The sequence below is a fragment of the Macrobrachium nipponense genome, chromosome 3, assembly GCF_015104395.2.
Source record: "Macrobrachium nipponense isolate FS-2020 chromosome 3, ASM1510439v2, whole genome shotgun sequence".
Lineage (NCBI taxonomy): Eukaryota > Metazoa > Arthropoda > Malacostraca > Decapoda > Palaemonidae > Macrobrachium > Macrobrachium nipponense.
Window position 1 is genome coordinate 28,824,065 of NC_087202.1, and position 23,795 is coordinate 28,847,859.

General features: G+C 40.9%; 2 protein-coding genes across 2 annotated transcripts in view; both read left to right on the forward strand.

Moving 5' to 3' along the window:
• Positions 1 to 770, forward strand: part of LOC135222179 (uncharacterized) — a 232,737-nt gene extending 231,967 nt beyond the window's left edge. Inside the window, exon 11 of the mRNA XM_064260338.1 lies at positions 747 to 770. Within this exon, the coding sequence (XP_064116408.1) occupies positions 747 to 755 (9 nt within the window). The 3' untranslated portion in view covers positions 756 to 770. The remainder of the gene's footprint in view (positions 1 to 746) is intronic.
• Positions 771 to 1,564: 794 nt separating this feature from the next.
• Positions 1,565 to 23,795, forward strand: part of LOC135221679 (uncharacterized) — a 35,902-nt gene continuing 13,671 nt past the window's right edge. Inside the window, exon 1 of the mRNA XM_064259406.1 lies at positions 1,565 to 1,758. Within this exon, the coding sequence (XP_064115476.1) occupies positions 1,604 to 1,758 (155 nt within the window). The 5' untranslated portion in view covers positions 1,565 to 1,603. The remainder of the gene's footprint in view (positions 1,759 to 23,795) is intronic.

Here is a 23,795-nt window from a genome sequence, read left to right on the forward strand (position 1 = left end):
AATTTCAGCTAGAATTCATACGCTAGTATAGGCTAAGTGGTTTAGTTAGACTAATGTAGGTTGCTTAGAGGCAGGCACATCATTGGGCTAGGTAAATAGGCTAGGCTAAATTAGAATTTCTTCAGCATCAAGACTTGGTAGCCTAAATTACCTCGATATCCAAGACTGGCGACATCAGGAAATTAAGCTTACCATCATAACATTAGGCATAACCAGGTAGGCCTATCAACGGAGTTATCATCAGTTAGTTTGAGAGTTAGCCTGACCATAGGCTATACAAGCAGCAACTGGAGAGTGTACTTAGTGTGGACATAACTTAGCTTAATTTAAAGTAACTTACAGTTCTTAGCCTTTGATCCCTCCTCGCTGCCACCATGTTTGGTTCCCAGCCTGTTATTATTCATATGCGAGTGCCTATTATGATTGAAATAAAAGTCACATCTTGATACCAAGACTATTCTATAAACACAGTGCAGTGTAGTCTATCAGATTTACAATAGATAACTGGCTGACACTACTTTTGTACAACGAATTTCATAGATATACTTTACATGTTTCATAGATATCTTACTTTTACAAGTTTCACTTAACACTGTTTAATGTTCAAATCCAAGACGAGTAATAAAGGAGATAATGATTCTATGAATAGCCATACATTCTAGAAATGGTTTCTAGAGCAAATGATACTGAACATCTCTCCAAGTTCATTAATTATTATGAACGATGCTCCCCACCACAACATGCAGCTGAACTGAACAAGGTACCTACAGGAAATTCAAGAAAAGGAGATATGATTAAGTGGTTAAGTGACAGCAACATTCCCTACGACTCTTCACATACCAGGCCTGAACTATACCAACTTGAACAGCTTCACAAGAAAACCAAGTTGCACTAGTAAATCGAGAAATTTTGCTGCTGTTGCAGTTCTTGAAGTACGTACTCTGACTACCATCAGACTATTGGCAGTTTAACCCTTAGTGGATGGGTAAAAAAATCAATATGCAGCTCCTCGGGCCGGGTAAACTTTGAGGTTGGCCATTTATGAAAAAAAACATAATCAATGGAAAAAGTAAGATATGCAAATGCACATGGTGAAAGAAAAAAATTCAAAAAAATTTCCCTACCTTTCACCGAGAAGTTTGAAATGACTTTTTACAACCCCTTGTGGGGCTGCAATTTAAGACAGTAGTAAATTTTACCAAATTATATGTTTTATCTAATAAATAATTTTTTATTTTGTAAAATTATAATTACAGCTCACACAATATTAAAACACAGATAAGAAATAAAATCAGTAAAAAATTCTTAGCATATTGTTGACAAATATTTACATAAATTTGAGAACAAAGAATCAGTTACTTTGTTTTTTGACATACAGCACAGCTCAATATCAAACTGCAGTGAAAGGAGACAGCATTCACTCTACCATGTTTGTGATTGTCAAATTTGAAACTATTCCATTAAGAAAATTTATTTTTTCACTATTTTCAATGTGAAATTTGTAAGTTGTAGTCTGATAAATAAGATAGAGAAAAGTTGAATTGCATGCATTAATCTTTTTCAGGTAAACAGAAATGGGAGACACAAGCCTGTGCTCCATGTGATGATAAGTCTTTTGGTTTTGAAAACAACAGTACTATGGATATTTCTGTTGATTCTTCTTTACAAAGATGAAAGTTTGGGCTGCAGTATCCTCAATAACACTGGTGACTCCAACTCAAGAGCTGTGAAATGGAAACATCTAAAGCTAAATAGCAGGTAAGTTTTAATAACTTGGAAATGATTAGTGCGATCACCCTCAGTTGTACTGGTTTTACAGAAGGATTTCCACTATGGATTTATAAATTTATAAATCTGATGTATTCTCTTTACAGGCAGTCTCTGGCTATCGACACCAATAATAGAGTTTGGCACTGATACTAGCCTAACAGAGGCCCTGTGGTTATTTGTGTTAAGCGCTGAAACAAAATCAACCCAATTTTCGCTTAACAAACTGTCAGAACAGAACCCCCACCGATACCCAGAGACTGCTTGTACTATTCCTTTTTTTTTTTTCCCTAAAAAACTGCATGCAGTATGGTCAGTGATTTGCAGCTATTATTGACTTGACATAAAAAAAATTGTTGCCCCCCAATTTTTTTTATTTAACATATGTTTTCCCCATAAATTATTGATGAAGTTTTGTATATATCCCAGAAGATTGTGGATCCATATTCACATAAGCATTAACAGAAATGAAGATATAGAAGTTATTCCCAAAATACAGTGAATTTTATATAAATAGATAATTTGTGACTTCATGTGGAAGTATAAAAAAGTTGAGGGCATGTGACAAAACTTCATGAACCAAATGTTACAAACTCACCAAGTTTGTAACATTGAGTAGATGGTATGATATTGTGATTCAAAGTACAGAATCTGAATCCAACAGCAGGTGTGTACAACAGAGTTTATCATCATCTCATATATATACTTTATGATGACTGGTCAAGTAAGCTATCCATTAATGCATTTTAACCTGGCAGGGGTGAATGCACTTTTCAATTACAATCCCTTTGGGAGTAAGGAGGAATATGTAGAAGCACTGTGAACTTCCTCTTGTCAATTAAGAAGCATGTGACTTACCCTGCAAAACCTCTTACAGGAGGCAATCTCTGAGGCTGACCAGCTGGAGGAGACTTGGATGTAGTAAAACTTCTGATCTGGACAAGGCTAGTGACCCAAGGTTATTGGGTTGTTCCAACCATGATCAGGGGCTGCAGTAACACATACACTGTGTGGATTTGTGGAGGGGGACCTTACGACCTTACAGACCTTACATCTTGTTCGGGTTGCCCCCAGGTCCCTCAGTGTGAAGGCACCTCTAATGTCTACCAGAGAGTTGCTAGTACATCTTCCGGTATATTTTGCATCTTCCAATCTTGGATGGTCTGGGATGCAGTTTAGATATTTGCCGAGCTTATTCTTAAACACTCTACGCTCACTCCTGATATATTCCTCAGATGAGCTGGCAACGCATTGAAATAGAACGCTGCATTATCGATGCTGGTGCGTAGTGGATTAATGTCCTGTGTGCTTTCCTTATTTTTCCTGGTATATTTTTGGGCACTATTAATCTACCTCTGCTTGCTCTTTCTGATATTTTTTAGTTCCCCCAATGATATTTTCTGCTATTCCTTCTATCTGTTTCCATGCCTGAATTATCATGTAGCGTTCTCTTCTCCTTTCCAGACTATATAATTTTAAGAATTGTAGTCTTTCCCAGTAGTCTAGGTCCTTAACTTCTTCTATTCTAGCTGTAAAGGACCTTTGTACACTCTCTATTTGTGCAATATCCTTTTGATAGTGTGGGTACCATATCAACATATTGCAATATTCTTGGGACTCCGAACATATGTTTTATAAAAGCTAATCATTTGTTTTGCAAGCTTTTTGCTTGTTTTTGAAGTGCCGTAACAACATTCCCATTTTTGCTTTACATTTTGACCAACAGAGTTGCTATTTGATCATTGCATAACATGTTTCCTATTCATCATCACACCAAGGTCTTTAACTGCTTCCTTATTTGTGATGGTCTCATTATTAGGTCCCTTATATGCATATAGCTTTCTTTCTCTGTCTCCATAATTTATTGATTCAAATTTATCAGAGTTAAATACCATCCTATTTACCTCTGCCCAATCATATACTTTGTTAAGGTCTCTTTGTAGAGCGTTCCTATCTTCATCACAAGTAATTTCTCTACTTATTCTTGTGTCATCTGCGAACTACTCACTACCGAATCCTTAACATTAGTGTCTATGTCTTCAATCATAATAACAAACAGTATTGCAGCTAACACCGTACCTTGCGGCACACCGGATATTACCTTGGCTTCATCCGATTTCTCGTCGTTTGCAATAACTATCTGTTTTCTGTTGTGTAAAATTCTTTTAACCATCTTCCTACTTTATCCACGATATTGTGTTTTCTAATTTTCTTCGCTAATATTATAGGTCTACTTTATCAAAAGCTTTTGCAAAGTCTAAATAAACCACATCTGTTTCATTTCCGCTTTTCATATTTTTGAATATGTTTTCACGGTGGACTAACAGTTGGGTTTGTGTACTTTTTCCGGGTACGAAACCATGTTGTCCTTTATTAAACAAATTATTTTTTTATTAAATGTTTCATAATATTTTTCTTCATTACCCTTTCATACACTTTCATTATATGTGATGTTAGACTCACAGGCCTATAATTACTTGCCTCTAGTCTTGATCCACTTTTGAAAGTAGGGGTAATATACGCTAATTTGTGCTCATCATATATCTTGCCTGTATCTACACTTTGTCTTAATAATATTGCAAGTGGCTTTGCGATAGAATGAACTACTTTCTTTAACAAAATAGCAGGAATTCCATCAGGCCCTGCAGCAGCTCCATTTTTTAATTTCATTAATAGCCTGCACAATATCAGCTTCATTAATATCTATGTCAGCTAAATATTCACTATTTTCATCCCTTACTTCTATATCATTATCTTCATTATCTATTCTAGGGGTGAATTCTCTATTATATACGTTCTGCCAGTATGTTGCAAAAACCCTTTTTCCTTTTTTTCATTGTTAATCTCCCTTCAATTCTCAGAGGGCCTATTTCTATTCTTCTTTTATTCATCTTCTTCCAAAGGGATCTAAATATATATCATGGAATAAATATATATCATGCACATCCCCAGATCGGGTAACCTTTAATACAGGTTGGCCATTTAAGGGGGAAAAAATCAGTGGAAAGAGGAAGATGTGCAAATGCACAAGTGTAAGATAAAAAATTCCAAAAATTTTTCCTAACCTTCTACAGGAAGTTGAAAGTGACTATTTACAACCCTTTGTGGGGCCCCTTTCACAGATGTCCCCTTGAAGTGAAACACCCAAACTGACTCCTGAGATGCCTAGACAGAGCAATCCAGTCTGGAAATTGCCAATATCTAATTTTTGGACCATTGAAGTAATGGAAACTATCCTGCCCGATTCATCCAAATTGATGGCGTGTAGTATTGTTACTTACCACGAGTTAATCCGTTCAACTCACTCAAATAAACCCCTTATCGTTACTCATATGGTATCTGTCCATTAAGGGTTTAATCAGTCCTCGCAAACTATACATAGTATAAGGGTGGGGTAACAACTTGGATTGTTTGAGAAAGGCACTGCAAATGGGGTTCCAAATAAAGGATTAAAGTAAAGGCGCTGAAGGACCTGCCAACCTTGCCACCTCAAGTACATTGAGGCAGCAAGACCAGACCAGTTAAAAGTTCTGTTAACAGCTCCCCCTCAAAAATTGTGTTTTAAAAGTAATGTATATTTTTTTTAGGGACACAAAACCTGAACCTTTTATATAGGAGTACCCTTCAGTGTGAGCTGGAGTGGTTGTTGATCTTGGTCACAAGTTAACTGGTGGAGATTACTGGTTTTCAGACACTGCCCCTCATACATCTTAAGTTATCACTCACTTTTTCTCTTAGTAACTGGGACGAAACAGGGAGGCCAATTTGTATATTTAGGAAAAACGAGATTACTTTTTAAAAATTTAATCTTTCCTATGGAAATACAAAGCTTTTTATATAGGAGACTCCTTGGGTAGGGTAGGAGGTTGTCTCCAACTGACTAGCAATGAAATTCGTTTGTAAATGCCATGCTTTAAGTTGTGCATACAAAAGATGTCACTTGTGTAACCTCCTACTGTTTGGTGAAATGAGAACCATGACATCCCCTGTGGAGATATTTTGCATTGAAATACTTTAGTTCCTGCTGTTACCACAAGCAATTGGTTTAGATCAAGCTCCATCACCCCCCCCCCCCCCCCCCCCCCACCCCCCCCCCCCCCCCCATTTCTTAAAAGTGGAAGAACAGAGGGAGATGCAGCCTAGTAACTAAGGCTTGTCAACTCGCCTCTGTCTTGTCTGACACTGGTAGTGGTACTTTGGCAAGGACACTGCTCTTGGAAAGAGAGAGAAAGAAGGAAGGAGTACTCAGACGAGATACTTCTCTGTCTTAAGTGGCACACTTGCTAGCAGACCCCACAGGTCCCAAAGAGGAGGTATCTATGGTCTTGTGGGTGATGTCCCTCAGGTAAAATGAGGTGAAGTGAGTCTCCTTTACCAGATGCCTGCCATCATTACCAGAAACACCAAAAGGTTTGTCCGAAAAACAAGGGATTGGTCCCTGTTACGGCCCGTGAAAGGTCCGGTTCAGGTTGGATATGAAATAAACAAAAAAAACAGATGAAACTGGGGATATGAATATAGAAAGAAACACTAACACAACAAAGGTTTATTTACAAGCTTACTAACAAAGATAAATGCAGAATGGTGTCTCCTATTTACATAAAAAGGTAAAATCTTACAATGCGTGAACTGGGAAAGAAGTTGAGGTAATTAAAATACTCTCTGGCCAGTTTTGCGACTGAAGAGGTGGCTTCACAAAGGGAGAACTGAAATTGCAGACGTCTTCTTGACTCCGTATTGCAGAAAATAATGTCTATTCTCGGTACTTGAAGGGGCAGGAAAACTTTTCTCAAAACCTCTCGCAGAACGTTCTTCTCTGAAGTCTTGCTCAACGTCGAAATTAACCTCGGAACTCGGTTCGTCCACTCCTGACGACGACTTGACCAGAATTTGACCAATTCTCGGGTGCCTTTTTCTCTCTTGATCCTTCGTATGTTCCTTCTTCTCTTATCTCTCTCGGATGACCTCTGATCTCTGCTGCTGAGCTCTCACTGATCAGATCTGTGACTCTCTCTGATGATGATCTGCCTTCTACTTTGTCCGTCGTATTTTATACGGGATTCTGGGGGCGGGGCCTACGGCGAACGTCACAGACTCCCGAGATTACCGGAATTTCTTAGAAGAATCTAGACGGTATTGCATCAGAAATTGCGGCGTTATCACACGTCACGTCACGGCGCCTGTCAAGTTCCACAAAACTCCTGCCGATTCTAGAACCATCATGAGAACAGGCACCTCCAACACATGCGCGAATGCCCCCTTGCTGCAGAACTTCTCGAAGATGCGTTTTCCTTTCCTTTATCTTTCTTTGCTATAAAGCAATTACCAATGACAGTCCCTTGCTCCTGATTTTGTGTGGTCTCAAGTGAGAAGGGAAGGCTGGTTTCCCTCTTGTTTACTTCATGAAGCTAGAAAGAAAGGCCATTCTCAGACACCACCTTCTTGCACTGAACTGTAGTCATGAAAAGTCTTTTGTTCTTCAGTCTCCAGGATTTGGTACTCTTCAAGTAGCACCTCAAAAGAAGCATTACATCCAGGTGCGGGTAGGAAATCTAGAGCTCTTTATCATAATCTTATCTGGAATGAACAGCTCTTCAGTTTTCACCACAAACTCAGGAATGAGACCACTATCTGTCCAAGTGCCAAACAAGATGCCCATGGCAGAGGTTTGAAAAGTTCCCTGGTGAAGCTCCCAACCAGAGAGACATCCTACTTGGGTGGATGGAGTTCCTGAGATGGGCAAAACTGTTTATAAGGTTCTCATTTGTATGGAAAACTTCACTGAAGTATTGTGTTCCCTTTAGTTTGAAAACCTGCAACAAGGTGGAGCTGTAGTCTTTTACTGCTGAAGCTGAGAGAGGAGTTTGTCGTCATATAGATAAGGACATTTGCGATTTACTGAACATTGCTCTTCCTGGAGAGATACCCGTTCTTTGACACGAATGACTGAGGATGGTCTATTTTTCCTTGGCACATATTTGCAAAGGAATGACAGGTACTTAGATAGCTCTCTTGTAGTCTTGCAAGAAAAACCCACTCTTGCAGGATGCACTAAAAACCTCCAAACAAAAAGGTGCAGGGTTTGAACTGTCTGGTAGTACCTGTGAACATAAGGTTAACACAGGCAGGTGGGCCATGGAGAAGCTCTCTTGGTGTCTCAACCACAAGAGTCAGCAGATTGGAGTACCAATTTGGCTTGCAGATAATGAGGAGCCACCAAGTCATTATGAGAGGGGGGTGGTGATGAACTGGTGATCACCTTGTGGAGTAGACTGAACAGCATTCTTAAGGTCCACCAAAAGCATTTAGTTTTCGTTTCTGGAGTCCAGAACTGAGAGCACGGTTTCCATTCTTGAACTTGGTTTGAATGAACTGATTCAATTGCAGTGACTGGTCTCCAACAACCTGATGCCTTCTCCACCTGAATCAGTTGGTGTAAACCCTGGAGACAGATTTTGAATGACTTCCACTGTTGAGGTCCTTCTGTGAACTTGGTACAGAAATGGTATGGTGAACAAGCAAGGTGAGACAGTTACTCTAAGGGCTTCAGGTAGATACCCGCCCTAAGGACAGCTACTACCCAGGTCTCCATTCCATGTTGCCCAATGGCTTGACATGCACCTCCCCTATTGACAGTCTTCCTCCCTTCTTCCATCTTCGTTCTTTCGGAAAGCAGATGTTGAGTTTGAGAGGAATGAGACAGAGTCCCTATTCCCCTAGGAGTAGAGGACTGTGGTGCTCTTATGTGGAGCAAAAGCAGCCCCAAAGAGTAGGGACTAGCTGAACCAGAAGGTTTGGCAGGAGTACCTCTCAAAAGTCCCAGGGGTCTTGTGGGACATTGCCTGATGCAGGAGGAGGATGTAAACACACCCTCTCCACCAGGGCCTCTACCTCATTCCAAGGGAATAACGAAGTAGAGTAGGACCGGTCCATTCCTGGGTGTCAGTACGGTCTCTGAACCTATGCACCCGGAGAGGTGGATAGTACTGCATTCCACTTCAGTACTTGATTGGATAACAGGTTCACTATCTGATCTGGTGGGCTTGAGTGAATACTCTTCCAGACAGTAGTAGTCTCTTGGAGGAGGCATCTCTGTTGGGGGTATGACACCCTGAAGAGGAAGCCACTTCTGCAACAATGAAAAGGCCCGATGTCTAATCTTGAGACTGCTTGGAGTGCTGCCATAGCAGTCACCTCTCAAGCTGCAACTTCACTTGAGAGAGGAAGACCCGATCTGCATGGAGACAGTCCAGCGAAAGGCCAGGACACAAACTAATCAGGGTTGAGTCACCCTGCAGTGTCAGGCTGGTACTAGTGGTTAGGATATGGAATTTCCTGACTACCCTGGGACGGAGGAAATAACTTACTAGATTGGCTGGACTGGAGTGAATTCTCTTGCAAAGAATGTAGAGAATTTACTTGATTTAAAACCTTGCTAGAGGTTATCTGGCATTGTGACAATGAAGATCATTGACACTGAACTAGGACCCTGGAAAGCTGATCGAGGGCCTGGAATCTCTGTAGAACTCATTTGAGTCTTGATGGAAGAGAAAAAGTATTTTGATGTAAACATGGTCATTTTCTGGAAATCAGTTTGCCCAAGAGTGAGGTGGATGACCACCACCTGAAAGTGGTTCTGCACTGTGTGGGTGTTGAGTCCTCAGGCAAAAAGGACCTTCAGGTTTCCTTTTTATTTGTTGAAATGGCCTCACTTGGGCCTAAAACGTATACACTTGGCCCCCACTATTTGAGGACTTCTTGATCCACAGAAAAATTGATTCACAGAATTTTTTCTGTGGAACCTATCCATAATTATTTGCATATTTTTTAGAGTTTTTCAGTGATATTCTGTATTTTCATATTTCCTGTAATAATAACATTAAATAATAATATACAGTAATATTAAATAATACACAATACAACTAGGTACCTATATTTATAAAAATGCATAATAGAGAAGTTACATCTTGAGCAGCTGATGATGGCCCCAGTTGTCACTCTTCCTCCTCTTCTTCAAGCGTGGGTTCAAAAAAGACCAAGAATTCCAATTCCCCTTCTTCATCACCTTCCTGTACCTCTACATTGCCGCCTATGTATAATATCTAAAAATCATCTTAAAAAGTTTCATAAAATGCAGTGTGCAGAATATCAAGATACATATAAATATGAGCAATTTACACCCAATTGACCCATACAATTCAATGCTCTCTCGTTTGTGCATGTTTTGCATTATGATACATATACTACGGACTAAGAATAATCTTTTAAATCATCCACTAAAATTTCCTCTAAAAGTTTTACTTCTCCTAAGGCTTCTGGCAAATAGCCCAAGTGTCAGAGCCCCTTACAGTTATCTACAAGGAAGTAGACATGATTGTTATGGTAAGAGAGGGTAAAAGGCATGGAGAAGTAACAGCCCATTACGGCGTGACAAAGTGCGGTCGCCTGCATTGTAAAATTATGAACAGGGTAAAATATTCAGGGAGGTCATTCTTGGAGAAAACTCTGCTCACTTTACTATCACCAACTGACAAGGATTTTGAACAATCTCATTTGTGCATGTTTTGCTATGATACATATACTACGGGCTAAGAATAATCTTTTAAATCATCCACTATAATGTCCTCTTAAAAGTTTTACTTCTTCTAAGGCTTCTGGCAAATAGCCTAAGTGTCAGAGCCCCTTACAGTTATTGACAAAATGACAAGGAAGTAGACATGATTGTTATGGTAAGAGGGTAAAAGTCATGTAGAAGTAACAGCCCATTATGGCGTGACTGAAAGTGCAGTTGCTTGCATTGTAAAAAAAATTATGAACAGGGTAAAATACTCAGGGAGGTCATTGTTGGAGAACTCTTTGCTCACTTTACTATCACCAACTGACAAGGGTTTTGAACAATTTCGTGGTTTGTATAAATTGACAGGAAAGTCAGGCAGATACAGACGATGGTAAAGGCATGGGATAAAAATGAAGAAAGGGCCTCAAATTTTACCAACACTATTAATGATCTCATGAAACCCTATTATACCATGTTTGTGAAAATGTATAAGTAACTCAACATGATGCAGCCTCCTGAAACCTGACGAAGTGCCTCCTGAAGAAAGTAAAGAGGCACCCTCAGAGAGATGTAACTCCTCTACTTTGCTGTGCAGTCTATATTCATAGGACTGCACAATCATCATCTATAATCAACATTCATCTCTAGTGAGTACCGTATGATTGAATATTATTACTAATATTTGATGCCACATATACAGTAAAGAATATGGAAATACAGAATATTGCTTTATGAAAAAATTTGCACCCTCAAACAGTTGGGACCTGCAAATATTTTTATAGATTAGTTCCACAGTAAAATCCGTGAATAGGTGAGAATGCGAGTATGTGGGGGCTTACTACTGTATTGCTCTTTAACATCAATATTCTGCACTTACTGTACATTTTATAGATATTTTGTTGTGCTGTAGGATGATTTTGAAAAATTAATTGTTTTAGGATGATACGTAAGTAGAGAATATCTTAAATAGTACGTAGGTTGTAGAATGATAGGACTAGTATGTACTAGGGTTATGTTTGTTGACTACTGTAAATACATTTTATAGGATGGAAGAAGATTTACTAATTTTCAAATATTACAATACTGTAATATATTAATGTAAACAGCAAAATTTCAATAAATATTTTTTTCTTAAAAAGTGTTTTACACAAGCTATTGGTCTGCAGACAAGAAAAATGTGAGCTTGGATGCTGTACACCCAGGTGCAATGATATTTGACACGCTATTGGCTGTTGTTTGCAAAGCAGGCAATCAAGGAGCACCATTCATTTTCTCTGGCATTCATTGGTTGTACACTTGGTGCTGATTGGCTGGACCTTCAAGTCCATCTCGTGAAGATGGAATTGTGCGAGCCCACATCTCGGCCAGTTCACTGCATATTAGTAGCATCTTCTATCACAAATCTGTGTGTCATTTTAAATCTTGTATCTCATGTAATTGCGCCTTAAGATAACTCCTGAATGGCCTACTCCTTCTAAGGCAGGGGTTTTCACCTTTTCCTCCCCACACACCCTTTCGGGTATTTGTATAGTCAGTAATGTACCCCCTTCACTTTGTTTAATATGGAAAACAAAACCAACTCGGGAAAAACTGTTCAGAGGGGAAGTAAGTACATAACTCTCCTGACATAACCAATAATATTGTAAACAACAATAATATTGTAAACATAAAGACTCATAAAAAAAAGACAATTTTTTATGATTATTTACCTCTGGCTATACATAAATGTTTAAGGTTATGGTACTGAACTGCAAAAACAAAATACATTACAGTAAACTTTCGTCAACTGTGTTTGATAATCACGAATTTGGTACGTGACAATGGTAAATTAAACTATAAATTTTGTAAATGCAAAAAATCGCCTGAAAAAAGCTAGTCTATAAAATTTTTATCACTAAGAATTGCTGAACAGTGTGGTTCAAAACCTGAAAATTGCACCCACCCAAAACTTCATGAGTACATTGTTAAATGCCCGGTAGTTCCAATAATGCTCTGCGTATTTTGTCTACGAATTATTCCGTCAAATTATTAAATATTAAACTTAAGAGAGGCCAAAATTACAATCACCTAACTTCTTTACCTCCATATCTTTATGCCGTCTTTTAAGTTAAACAAGTTCAAAAAAGTTCAAGAGAATGATGAAAGTATTGTTTTAATGTTACAATATACCTGTTGCATAAATATGTACAGCCATGAACAACCGAACGAGAAAAAATTTTTTGCTAAGTACAACCGAATCCGATAACATCCGTTTTGCTTGTATTTCAACCATCGTACAGTAGTGAACAATTACCGTAATGTTATAAATGATGTTATGTAGAATAGGACTATCTAATTTTATGTAATTTTACTTGCTGTGAGATTGTCAAGGCAATATACTGTTAAATTTAAACTGCAAGTTGTAGCTAAAGCTAATAAAATAATATTTAGGCATGGATAAAACCCCAAACTTTGATATGAATTCAAACATAACCGTAGATAAAACTGAGAGAAAATTATTTCAATCAAAACTACTGGGCATGATTCAAAGAGCACATTTCACTGTTGTTTACACATCAATAAAAGATAAATAACGTAAAGCTAATTTTACGACAAACAAGTGAAAATATTGAACTGAATCGATGGATTTTTATGCAATCTTTTAACGAAAATATAATTAGTTCACAATGAGACGTATTAAAGTCAAATTTCGGCTTAAAAACATGTCATATAACAAAAAATGACTGTTCCATATAAATAAAGTATCTAGATATTCATTTATGCTAACTAGGAGCAAGAACATTTGCTGAGAATTGAGTTGAATACGGCAAAATAAACTCATATTTGCCATCAGCTGATTTCCAAAACAAAACATTGACTGCTATGTTAGTATTTTATAATACCATAATATGAGGATACATACAATATTACTGGAATAAGCGAGGTAATGTATAACTTTAAACTTCATGGAAAAGATGTATATTTATTATGTTTGTATTAAATAATTACACGTACCTATCAGCAAGCCTGATACCATTCAATTATGCCAAAGTCGGACTGAATATGATTTTCGTTTCTTGTTCAATTTCTTTTTTTTTTGACTGAATTATTATGTGTCAGGATGCATCGAAACTCCAGAATTAGCCAATAAAAATTGAGTATACTGTAGGCTAGGTTACTGTATATGCATTTGAATATCATAGTATAAGCAAGGCTAACTTTTGTTAATTTTATTCAATTTCTCTCTGTACTGAATTATCATTAGTCAGTATACATTGAACTGAGAGAATTAACTGATATCAGTAATTACTAAACCATATATGCATAGAATAACTATATTGTGTAGTGTAGGTTAGGTATATATGTGAAGATGGTACTAATTACCCTAGTGTAGGCTAGGCTATATTAGAGATAAAAACTTTTCAACAAACAATGAGGTTTTTGGAACCTAATCCCATTGTAAGTAGGAGAATACCTGTACATATTTAGGTATGTATAAATAAAACTTTGTCGTTAGGTCTATATTACATTGGTTTACCATTAATTCTTAAGGGAAACATGTTTCATAACCGCAATTTTGATATCCATGACCATTTTCGGAAACTGTACATATCTAGGTATGTATAAATAAAACTTTGGCGTTAGGTCTATAGTATTACATTGTTTACCATTAATTCTTATGAGAAATATGTTTCATAACCGCGATTTTGATATCCACGACCATTTTCGGAAACTAATTAGGCACGGATAATGAGCATGGACTGTATTATTACATCAGCTGGAAAGGTAGTTAATGAAATGGCTGAAACTCTTTACATTAACTATCCTATAGTTCGACAAATCTAAACTGATAGATTGTTTTCGTCTCCGGGTAAAAATCCTGTTGCCACATTTACGAGTATCCAGTTTTAAATACCTTCCTTCATAACACATGAATCAATAAATTGGTAGTTTAAAGTTTTTAGTAAGTTTTGCTGGACTTAAACGTTCACATATTGTGATTATAATTTTATTTGTAAATAAAATAAGAAATCGCATTTATAAACGTGACATATGTTCCAAAAAATGTTGCCACTTTTCCTGTTACCTTTGAAGGCGATATGCAGGTGGGCTAAGCCTATTAAACCATGAAGTGTAAAGGAATTATCTCTTAAGCTACCCTTTGTTTAAGTCCCACCGCCCGGTCTAGCTGAGAACTCTAGCGCCAAAAAGAATGACTTCTTGCTTTAACAATAGTCAGTAGGAAAATTTATTTAAGCATTCCGAAAACTTGCAAACAGGCGATGCTGCAAAGGATAGCTGTTATTAAAGTAAGATCATCTGACGATGAAGATTCTTCGTAATGGTACATTATGTATAAAATCATATTTCTGGGCTCAGCTCGTGTCGCTGCGCGAAATATCCTTTAATCTATTATTTCTAGGGTAAATGTACTAACACATACCAGAGAATAAATAAATAAAGAAAAAGGTCAGTACAACTGACTCGCTCACCCTCCAAGAGGGTGTCGGTATGAACACTATGGCGAGTGAGACCACTACCACGAGCCGAATACCAATAGAAATCTCCCACTACAAAATCCCCACAACGAGGAGAGCCGACCCACAGAGTGGGCAGCAACTACTACTACTCCATCCCATGCTGCCGACCGCTGCGCCTCTGGTGGCCATCCTTTTCAGTTAGCGCACACGGTATACACGTGCCCTTTTTTGCTCTGTGTTTTTTTGTGCCCTTTTCTTGGATTTATTTATCATGGAGCGTGCAGCCATCGCAGCAGCTAAGTTAGTACTCAGTATTTATGCTAATTGGTTTTTTTCTGGCCCTGAGCCCGTATTTGCCGTTTTTTAGGTATAAATACGAACTCTAGGTCGGAAGCATGGCAGCATTGTTCTGCCTCGTGGCAGGTTCGTTCTTGGTCTCCCATACCCAGAACATTCCCTTACTTTAATACGGCTCTATTTTAATCATCCGTTTTGTTTTAGGGTACAGTCTACACGGTTTTTTGTCATGCATGCATGCCTTTTACCTTATGTAGGCTCCTTCTATCCAGACCCTAGCCACGGCTCTTAGTATCGGCCCCGGCTAGCTTTGAGTGGTAGACTTTCCTTCGGGTTAGTCGTACACTCCTGGATTTTTTCTCCTACTATTTTGTTTTCTTCCTTTCATGTTTTTTCTTTTTATATTGTTTTTAGGTTAGTGTAGGCGTCTCGCTTCATTTAGCCTAGGTTAGGGCCCATAGGGCCCATATGCTACCGCTCCTCAGTTCGGTTGCTTCCCGATAGCATCTCTCTGTTCAGCCGGTGGTGTTTTCTAGGCCTTATTGTCTCATTGTTTTGTAGTTACCGCCCCGTGGTCACTACGTGATCACGGAGCAGCCAGACGCCTGTCCAGTCTTCCTCCCCCCTCCCGCTCTTCCATAGAGTCGGGGGGTGGGTTGGTCTACCCATGCTCGCGTCCGCATACCCGAGCCTGCTCCCTCTCCCCCCAGGCGGAGGGAGTAGAGGGACGGGACAGACCCAGACTGGACTCGACCTCTCCAGCTTCTCGGTCCGGCCGGATGGTAAGGTGGGGGGACGGGCCTTTCCCCCCTCCGCGCTACTCCGTCGCTCCGTTGCTAGCCCCGAGGTCTGTTTGTCCTCTCGCCCTTTCCCACCTTACTGGGGCTCCTTTGCCACCGGAGCCCCAGCATCCAGCGGAAAGGTGCTAGTCCACCCAACAGGGTGGACCGGGATATACAGTTGGTCTCTACTAACCACTCCGGCTCGCTGAGTCACGACACTCCGCCACGCACTGGACTTAGTCCGGTACGTTCGTATTTTATAGGTTTAAGTTCTGTTATGTTAAACTAGTAAGTTTAGCTTAAGCTACCTTAAACCATCCCCCCCTCCCTCACCTGTCTCACCGGATCTCTCCGGGGTTATAGCCTATTCAGGCGGTAAGGGAGGGGTTATGCCCAAATTTTTTCCGAGCTCCGGCATGCAACGGAGTTCTTCTATCCTTTAGCCTGTAAGTGATAACCTTTAAGATACTCATGTGTCTTTTCACTTACAGACCACCAACTGTGAGCATCCGGGATGCGCCGCCACACTTCAAGACCCATGTGGACACGAAGTTTGCCGGTCCCATGCTCCATGCGCGACTCCGCACGGGGACATCCAGGTCTGGTATCACGAGACGTGCACCATTTGTTATGATCTGGTGAGCCAGCTTTTAGACAGGGGTAAGTATTCCCAACTCCGTTAGCCAGTCCCCATTTTGTTATAATTCTTAAGTTTTCTAAAATTCAATTTTCCAAACTTAAGATAAAAATTCATGGGGTTTTGCAGCCCCTATAATTTTAGATTAAGCTTTTAATTTTGTTTTAGTTTTAAGTTTAATCTTAAAATCTAATCAATACCCTCTCTTTCAGGCTCCGGCTGTGAAGGATACCGCACTGGCAACCCTGCGGGCCTGGGTCGGCGGTTTTGGGAAGAACGCCGCCAAGGGTATGCCCTACATTCTTGAAAAGAAGTTGGCGGTACTGATCTTCCCCGGAGGAAAGTCAACAGGCTACGTCGACCCAGCAGAGGCTGCCCCGACTATCGCTTTCATCCAGCAACAGCTGGCTGCCTCGTTAACAGATCAAGGCCAGGATATCTCCTCGGAAGTCGCAACATTGGACATTAATATTGAACCTATGGTAGGTGTAGACGACCTGTTGGTCGAGGTAGGTACGTTGGACGCCCAAGGGATACCCTTGGGTGCCACTGGATCTTCTACCCCTGCAACCTCTCCATCCTTCCAAGGCTTTACAGGTGCTGAATTATATACTTCTCCTGACGCTTCCGTTAGACCCAAGGTCAAAGGTCAAGCTGTTAAAAAACCTTGACCAAGACGTCGTCGTCGTCTAAAAAGACGGCGTCGGCGTCATCCTCTTCTCGTAAGTCTCCGGCTAGAAATCCCGGAGCAGAGAGGTCTAAAGCTTCTGGGTCCGGCTCTAAATCCTCTAAGAGTAGATCCTCCAGGGAGAGATCACACACTCCAGCGGAGTCGACAGTTCCACTGCCCTTGGTTCCGGTTCAGAGCCACCCTTCCACCTCCGCAGCAGCTCCGGCTTTGGATTCCAACGCTGGTCTGTTGCAACAAGTGGGCGATCTGGTTGGTTCTCTGAAATCCAGTATGGAACAAAGGATCTCCCGTTTGTCTGATAGGATCAACTCTCAGGACAACATTATAGCCGGACTGAGCCAAGCTCCACTAGCTTCTTCCCCAACTTTCAGCACAGGGGGAGGCCAATTACCCCCGTATGACTCTCTACCTCCGTTCTCAATGAACAATCCTTGGAGAGTAGCATCATATGCCCCCTTCCAAGACGGGCTTATCTCTATCCCGGAATGTGGAACTCGGAGGATTGAAGACTTCGAGTTCTACCCGGAAGACCTTCAGCCTCCCTTCATCGGCTATGCCAGGCTCACCGCCTCGGCTATGACTCGGGACGATAAGGTACCGAAAGAGACAGTCCTCTATTCACGAGACCAGGCTCAGAGAGAATGGCTCAGGTGTCTAGAGGACATGGATTGTTCCAATACAAAGATTCAATTGTTTAAGAGTCCGTTTACGATCTTTACAATGGAAGAGAGTACCCCGCTCCCTTTCTTGACAAAGATCGCTACAACCACCATTCCAGCAGCCCAGAAGGGGGATTCGATCCTCAGCTTGAGGAAGCGGACCCTACGTCTCCTTTACTCCCCTCAGCCGGTGAGTTGTGGGAAGATTTGCCCAACACCTTTTCAGCGGGCAAACTCAAACCAGACTGTGCTATGGAGCAGTTTGGTGAGAAGCTACCTAGGCTTCCGGATAGCCTTATTCAGGCGGAATTCGATTCCAAATCGCGGTTAGCCAGGTCTATTAATACCATGGCCATGACCGAGGTGGCTACCATTTCCTATGGTTCGGAGCCACTCTTTAAGCTTCTCACCAAGTCTCTGACTCAAACGGTACAGTCTGATATGTTTGAGTTCGCCACGGCTAGGACGAATTGTAGGAAACATGTCCTACAAGAAGCAACAATTCGGCATGAGCCGAATAAGTTGCTCACTTCGAGCATCTGGGAGCAGACCTCTTCCCAGAGGCGATGGTGAAGGAGGTCCAGGCAGAGGCTACGAGATTAAACCAAAGCCTTAAAGATCGTTGGGGTCTTACGGCCAGGAGACGCCAAGATCAAGTGATCAGGGGTAAGGCTCAAAGGAAACCCAGACGTTTCCAGCCCTACCAGAAGAAGCAGCCACGCTTTACACAGCAGGTTCCAGCTGTTCCGTTGGTGCAAGCAGCTCAACCTTCTACCTCCAAGGCTCAGTCGCAGCCAATCTATGTGATTTCCCCCCAGCCTCAACCCTCCACCTCTTACGCCCTCTCTCCAGCCTACAATCAAGTCTTCGAGGGTCAGGCTTCCCAGAAGTATGACCGCTCGGGTAAGGGGGGCAGAGGTAAACGATCCTTTCGTGGGAGAGGATCGGGGAGGGCCCTTCAACAGAGGGAAGCATTTCAGGGGAGGCCGAGGAGGCTATCAAAGCCAATGAGGATGTTCAGGTAGGAGGGAGGCTGTTTTCACTTCCGCCACCGGTGGAACTTCAGCAAGTGGGTGCAGAGCATTGTGTCAAAAGTCTGGGTTGGAGCTGGATAGCGGACCCGCCCCCATCCAGACCTTTCCGCCAACTTCCATCCAAAGAATTGACGGAGTATGCGGAGGACCTCCTTCAGAAAGGAGCTATAGCGAGAGTCAACAGGTTAAAATTTCAAGGACGCTTATTCAGCGTGCCAAAGAAAGGCTCACAAAAAAGAAGGGTAATCTTAGACTTGTCCCGCTTAAACTTAGCCATTCGCTGCGACAAGTTCAAGATGCTCACGATCTCGCAGGTACGGACCTTACTTCCCCGTGGGGCCGTCACCACCTCTATCGATCTTACAGACGCTTACTATCATATCCCTATTGCAAGACACTTCCGTCCGTATCTGGGCTTCAAAATAGGAGACCAGACATTCTCCTTCAAGGTAGTTCCTTTCGGGCTCAACGTCACCCCAGGGTGTTCACGAAGTTGGCGGAAGTAGTAGTTCAACAACTAAGATCGCAAGGGGTTATGGTAGTAGCGTATCTCGACGATTGGTTGATCTGGGCTCCAACAGTCGAGGAATGCCACGTAGCAACACTGAAAGTGATTCAGTTCCTGGAATATCTAGGCTTCAAGATAAACAGGACCAAGTCAAGACTCACTCCAGAGTCAAACTTTCAGTGGCTGGGCATCCAATGGAATCTATCCTCCCATACTCTGTCGATTCCATCAGCCAAGAGGAAGGAAATAACGAAGTCAGTAAAGCAGTTTCTGAGTCACAAACTTGCGTCAAGAAGAACTCAGGAAAGGATCCTGGGTTCACTCCAGTTTGCATCAGTGACAAACATCTTGATGAAAGCCAAACTGAAAGACCTAACCAGAATCTGGCGCTCACGAGCAAACGTCAGGTCCAGGGACAAGTTATCCTCAGTCCCTCAGATTCTACGGAATCGACTTCGCCCGTGGGCGAAAGTCAAGAACTTATCAATATCAGTGCCCCTTCAGTTTCCTCTCCTCCGGGGATTACCATCCACACGGACGCTTCATTAAGCGGTTGGGGAGGATATTCCCAGTTCAAGAAAGTTCAGGGAACTTGGTCACCTCAGTTCCGTCAGTTCCATATAAACGTACTGGAAGCAATGGCAGTGTTCTTGACTCTAAAAAGGTTACGTCCGCCAAAGTACTCCCGAAAAAAGACATAAAGCTAGTCTTGGACAGCGCAGTGGTAGTACATTGTATAAACAGGGAGGCTCCAAATCACGTCATCTAAATCATGTCATGGTAGCCATCTTCTCCCTGGCGGACAAGTTCAGTTTGGCATCTCCTCCACCCATATAGCTGGAGTGAGAAAACGTCATAGCAGATGCTCTATCCCGATCAGTACCTCTAGAGTCGGAATGGTCACTGGACAACAGTTCGTTCCAATGGATTCTTCAGAGAGTTCCAGGTCTACAAGTGGATCTCTTCGCATCCCAAGCGAAACCACAAACTCCCATGTTATGTGGCCCCCAACCTGGACCCTCTGGCCTATGCCACGGACCGCCCTGGCCCTAGACTGGAACAACTGGGAGAAGATTTATGTCTTTCCTCCAGTGAATCTTCTGCATGAAGGTACTGGACAAACTCAGGACATTCAAGGGTCAAGTGGCTCTAGTAGCCCCAGACTGGCCGAAGAGCAATTGGTACCCTCTAATTCTGGAACTGGGGCTTCGCCCTCTTCGGATTCCCAGTCCCAGGCTCTCCCAGTCAGTACAAACGAAGACTGTGTTCGCTTCCTCAGGGATTCTAAAAACCCTAACTTTATGGATTTCATGAAGTTTGCAGCGAAAAGAGATGCGAATATTGACCCTCAAAACATTCTCTTCTTGAATCCAATAAAAGAGATTCAACTTTGAGACAGTATGATGCTGCTGTCAAAAAGTTAGCAACCTTCCTGAGAGAATCAGATATTAGAATCATGACAATCAATTCAGCTATATCCTTTTTCAGATCTTTATTTGAAAAAGTCTTAGCAGCTAGCACCATTACGACAAACAAGTCAGCCTTGAAAAAGATTTTTCAATTTGGTTTCAACATAGACTTGACAGACTCCTACTTCACGTCTATTCCCAAGGCTTGTGCTAGACTTAGACCTTCTGTAAGGCCTACGTCAGTATCATGGTTCTTAAATGATGTTCTAAAGCTGGCTTCAGAAACTGATAATGACACATGCTCATTTATAATGCTCTTAAGAAAAACTCTATTTTTATTAAGCTTGGCCTCAGGAGCTAGAATTTCAGAACTGTCGGCTTTATCCAGAGACCCGGATCATATTCAATTTCTTCCCACAGGGGAAGTGCTACTTTCTTTCTCCGGAACGTAGTTTTATAGCAAAGAATGAAGATCCTTTGATGAAGGTTGGAACCATGGAAGGTAGTACCCCTTCCACAAGATATATCTCTTTGCCCAGTATCGACCTTACGAGCCTTTCTGTCTAGGACCTCCTCATCCTCATCGGGTCCTCTCTTTAAGAGAGAAAAGGTGGTACTTTATCTATTAAAGGCATCAGGCAGCAGATCCTGTACTTTATTAAACAAGCCAATCCTGACTCTTTTCCAAAAGCACATGATGTCAGGGCAGTAGCCACCTCAATTAACTATTTCCAACATATGAACTTCGATGAGTTGAAAAAATATACTGGATGGAAATCGCCGACAGTATTTAAACGTCATTACTTAAAGTCCTTGGAAGCTCTAAAATTTTCAGCAGTGGCGGCGGGTAACATAGTTTCCCCCGACTCGGCCTAATCTTTAGTAGAAGATCCAGTCCTCCTTTCTACCTGTCTCACCCAACAGTTCGTCTATTCCTGCCTTGTTCATCTACGGTTACCTTGTGTCTTAGCTGCTTTTATGATGATATGGTGGGTGTCCCTTATTTTTTTGCTAGGGACACTCACAATCGATTGTATATTTTGATCTCTTAGATGTGATCCCCTTATTTTTATGCTAGGGGATACATCTTAATTGTAATGGTTACGGGTTTTGTATATTAAGTTATATACATTCCTTTATATATTATTGTTGTTGAAGTTTGTTCTGCTCAACTTATTGTCTTAATTGCTCTAGAGTTCTTGATACATGTTAATACACAGATACTATTTCGGAACATATATGCCATGTAAGCCCTGTATTATGTAAATTGCCTTAAGTTAAGAAATATTATTAGCATTAAGTTTAATTTAAGCAATATTTCTATTTTTTGTATCATTGTGTATATGTATCTTTATTAACATTATATTCTTTTATTTTATTTTATCTTTTATTTGAGACCTCTTTTTTGTTTTGTTAAATGTTTATTTACAATCTTGTGCTATTTCTCTGGTACGATTTCGCGCAGCGACACGAGCTGAGCCCAGAAAAGGGATTTTGACGTAAGGAAAAATCTATTTCTGGGCGATTGGCTCGTGTCGCCAGCGAAATCCCACCCTACCCATCCCATCGCTCAAGATTGTCTGCTAACTTCAGGATGGCCACCAGAGGCGCAGCGGTCGGCAGCATGGGATGGAGTAGTAGTAGTTGCTGCCCACTCTGTGGGTCGGCTCTCCTCTTGTGGGGATTTTGTAGTGGGAGATTTCTATTGGTATTCGGCTCGTGGTAGTGGTCTCACTCGCCATAGTGTTCATACCGACACCCTCTTTGGAGGGGCTTGGGTGAGCGAGTCAGTTGTACTGACCTTTTTCTTTATTTATTTATTCTCTGGTATGTGTTTAGTACATTTACCCTAGAAATAATAGATTAAAGGATATTCGCTGGCGACACGAGCCAATCGCCCAGAAATAGATTTTTCCTTACGTCAAAATCCCTTTATTACAATTCTTGCAATAATTATTGTAAATAATTTTTTTCTCCCAATGATGCGTTTATGTGCAACAACCTTATATATAAAAAGTAAAAATTGTTACACGCATTAGACCGTGATTAAAAGGAAATGAAATTAAAGTAAATCATAACTTGATGAATTAGAATGAGGGGGAAACCTAAAATGAAGAGCAATGAAATCCAAAATATTACAAACTTGTTTAGGAAATGAATAGTATGGCAGACGGAAAATTCAAATAATAAAAAAGAATAAATAGAAGTAATCTACTGGTAAGATTATAAGAAATGTCATACATACTGAATGGCAATTGCCGATTTTTATTACTTTCAATGAAAAACATTATCATATAAAATATGTAATATAATAAGCAAAATATAGGGTATAAGTCATAACAAATATAAAATAAATAGTCTCAAAAGTAATAACCAAATAGAATAGGGATCAAGTTTACGGATTAGGATTTATATGGTCAGTTTTCATTAGGTTCTGTCCCAAACATTACCTCGTTGGGGAGATGGCTGAGGACTTAAGAAGGGGACGATTTAAAGGTTAAGAGAGAACTGGCAACAGGGTTTTTCTCAAGGAAGTAAACAATCTATCAGTTTAAATCTGTCGGACTATAGTTAGCCGAGGAGGAGATTTTGCTAAAGCACATTGAAGGTCAGCATCTAACATTGATTAGAGTGCAATGGGAAGTGCGTTACTCCCTGACAAAAACTTGGTGTAACCCAGGTTGAAAACCCGTTCTAAGGCCTCTGGCAAAGAGCCTAAATGGAAGGTGGTCATCAAGCTCAAGGAGAAGGTAAAACTTCTTGATATGTTAATGGAAGGCAAAAGTTATGCCGTGGCAGCACACCATTTTAGCCTGAATGAGACTGCCATAAGGACATCAAGAAGGAAGGTGGTGGAGATACAAAAGGTTGTAAGCATGAACCTCTACGGTAGTGCAAAAGTTTTGACTGTGCGATAAGACCGTCGTTAAGATGGAATCTGCACTGGCGTTTTGGATAAAGGACTGCAGTAAGAAGAACGTCGCCCTCAACTCT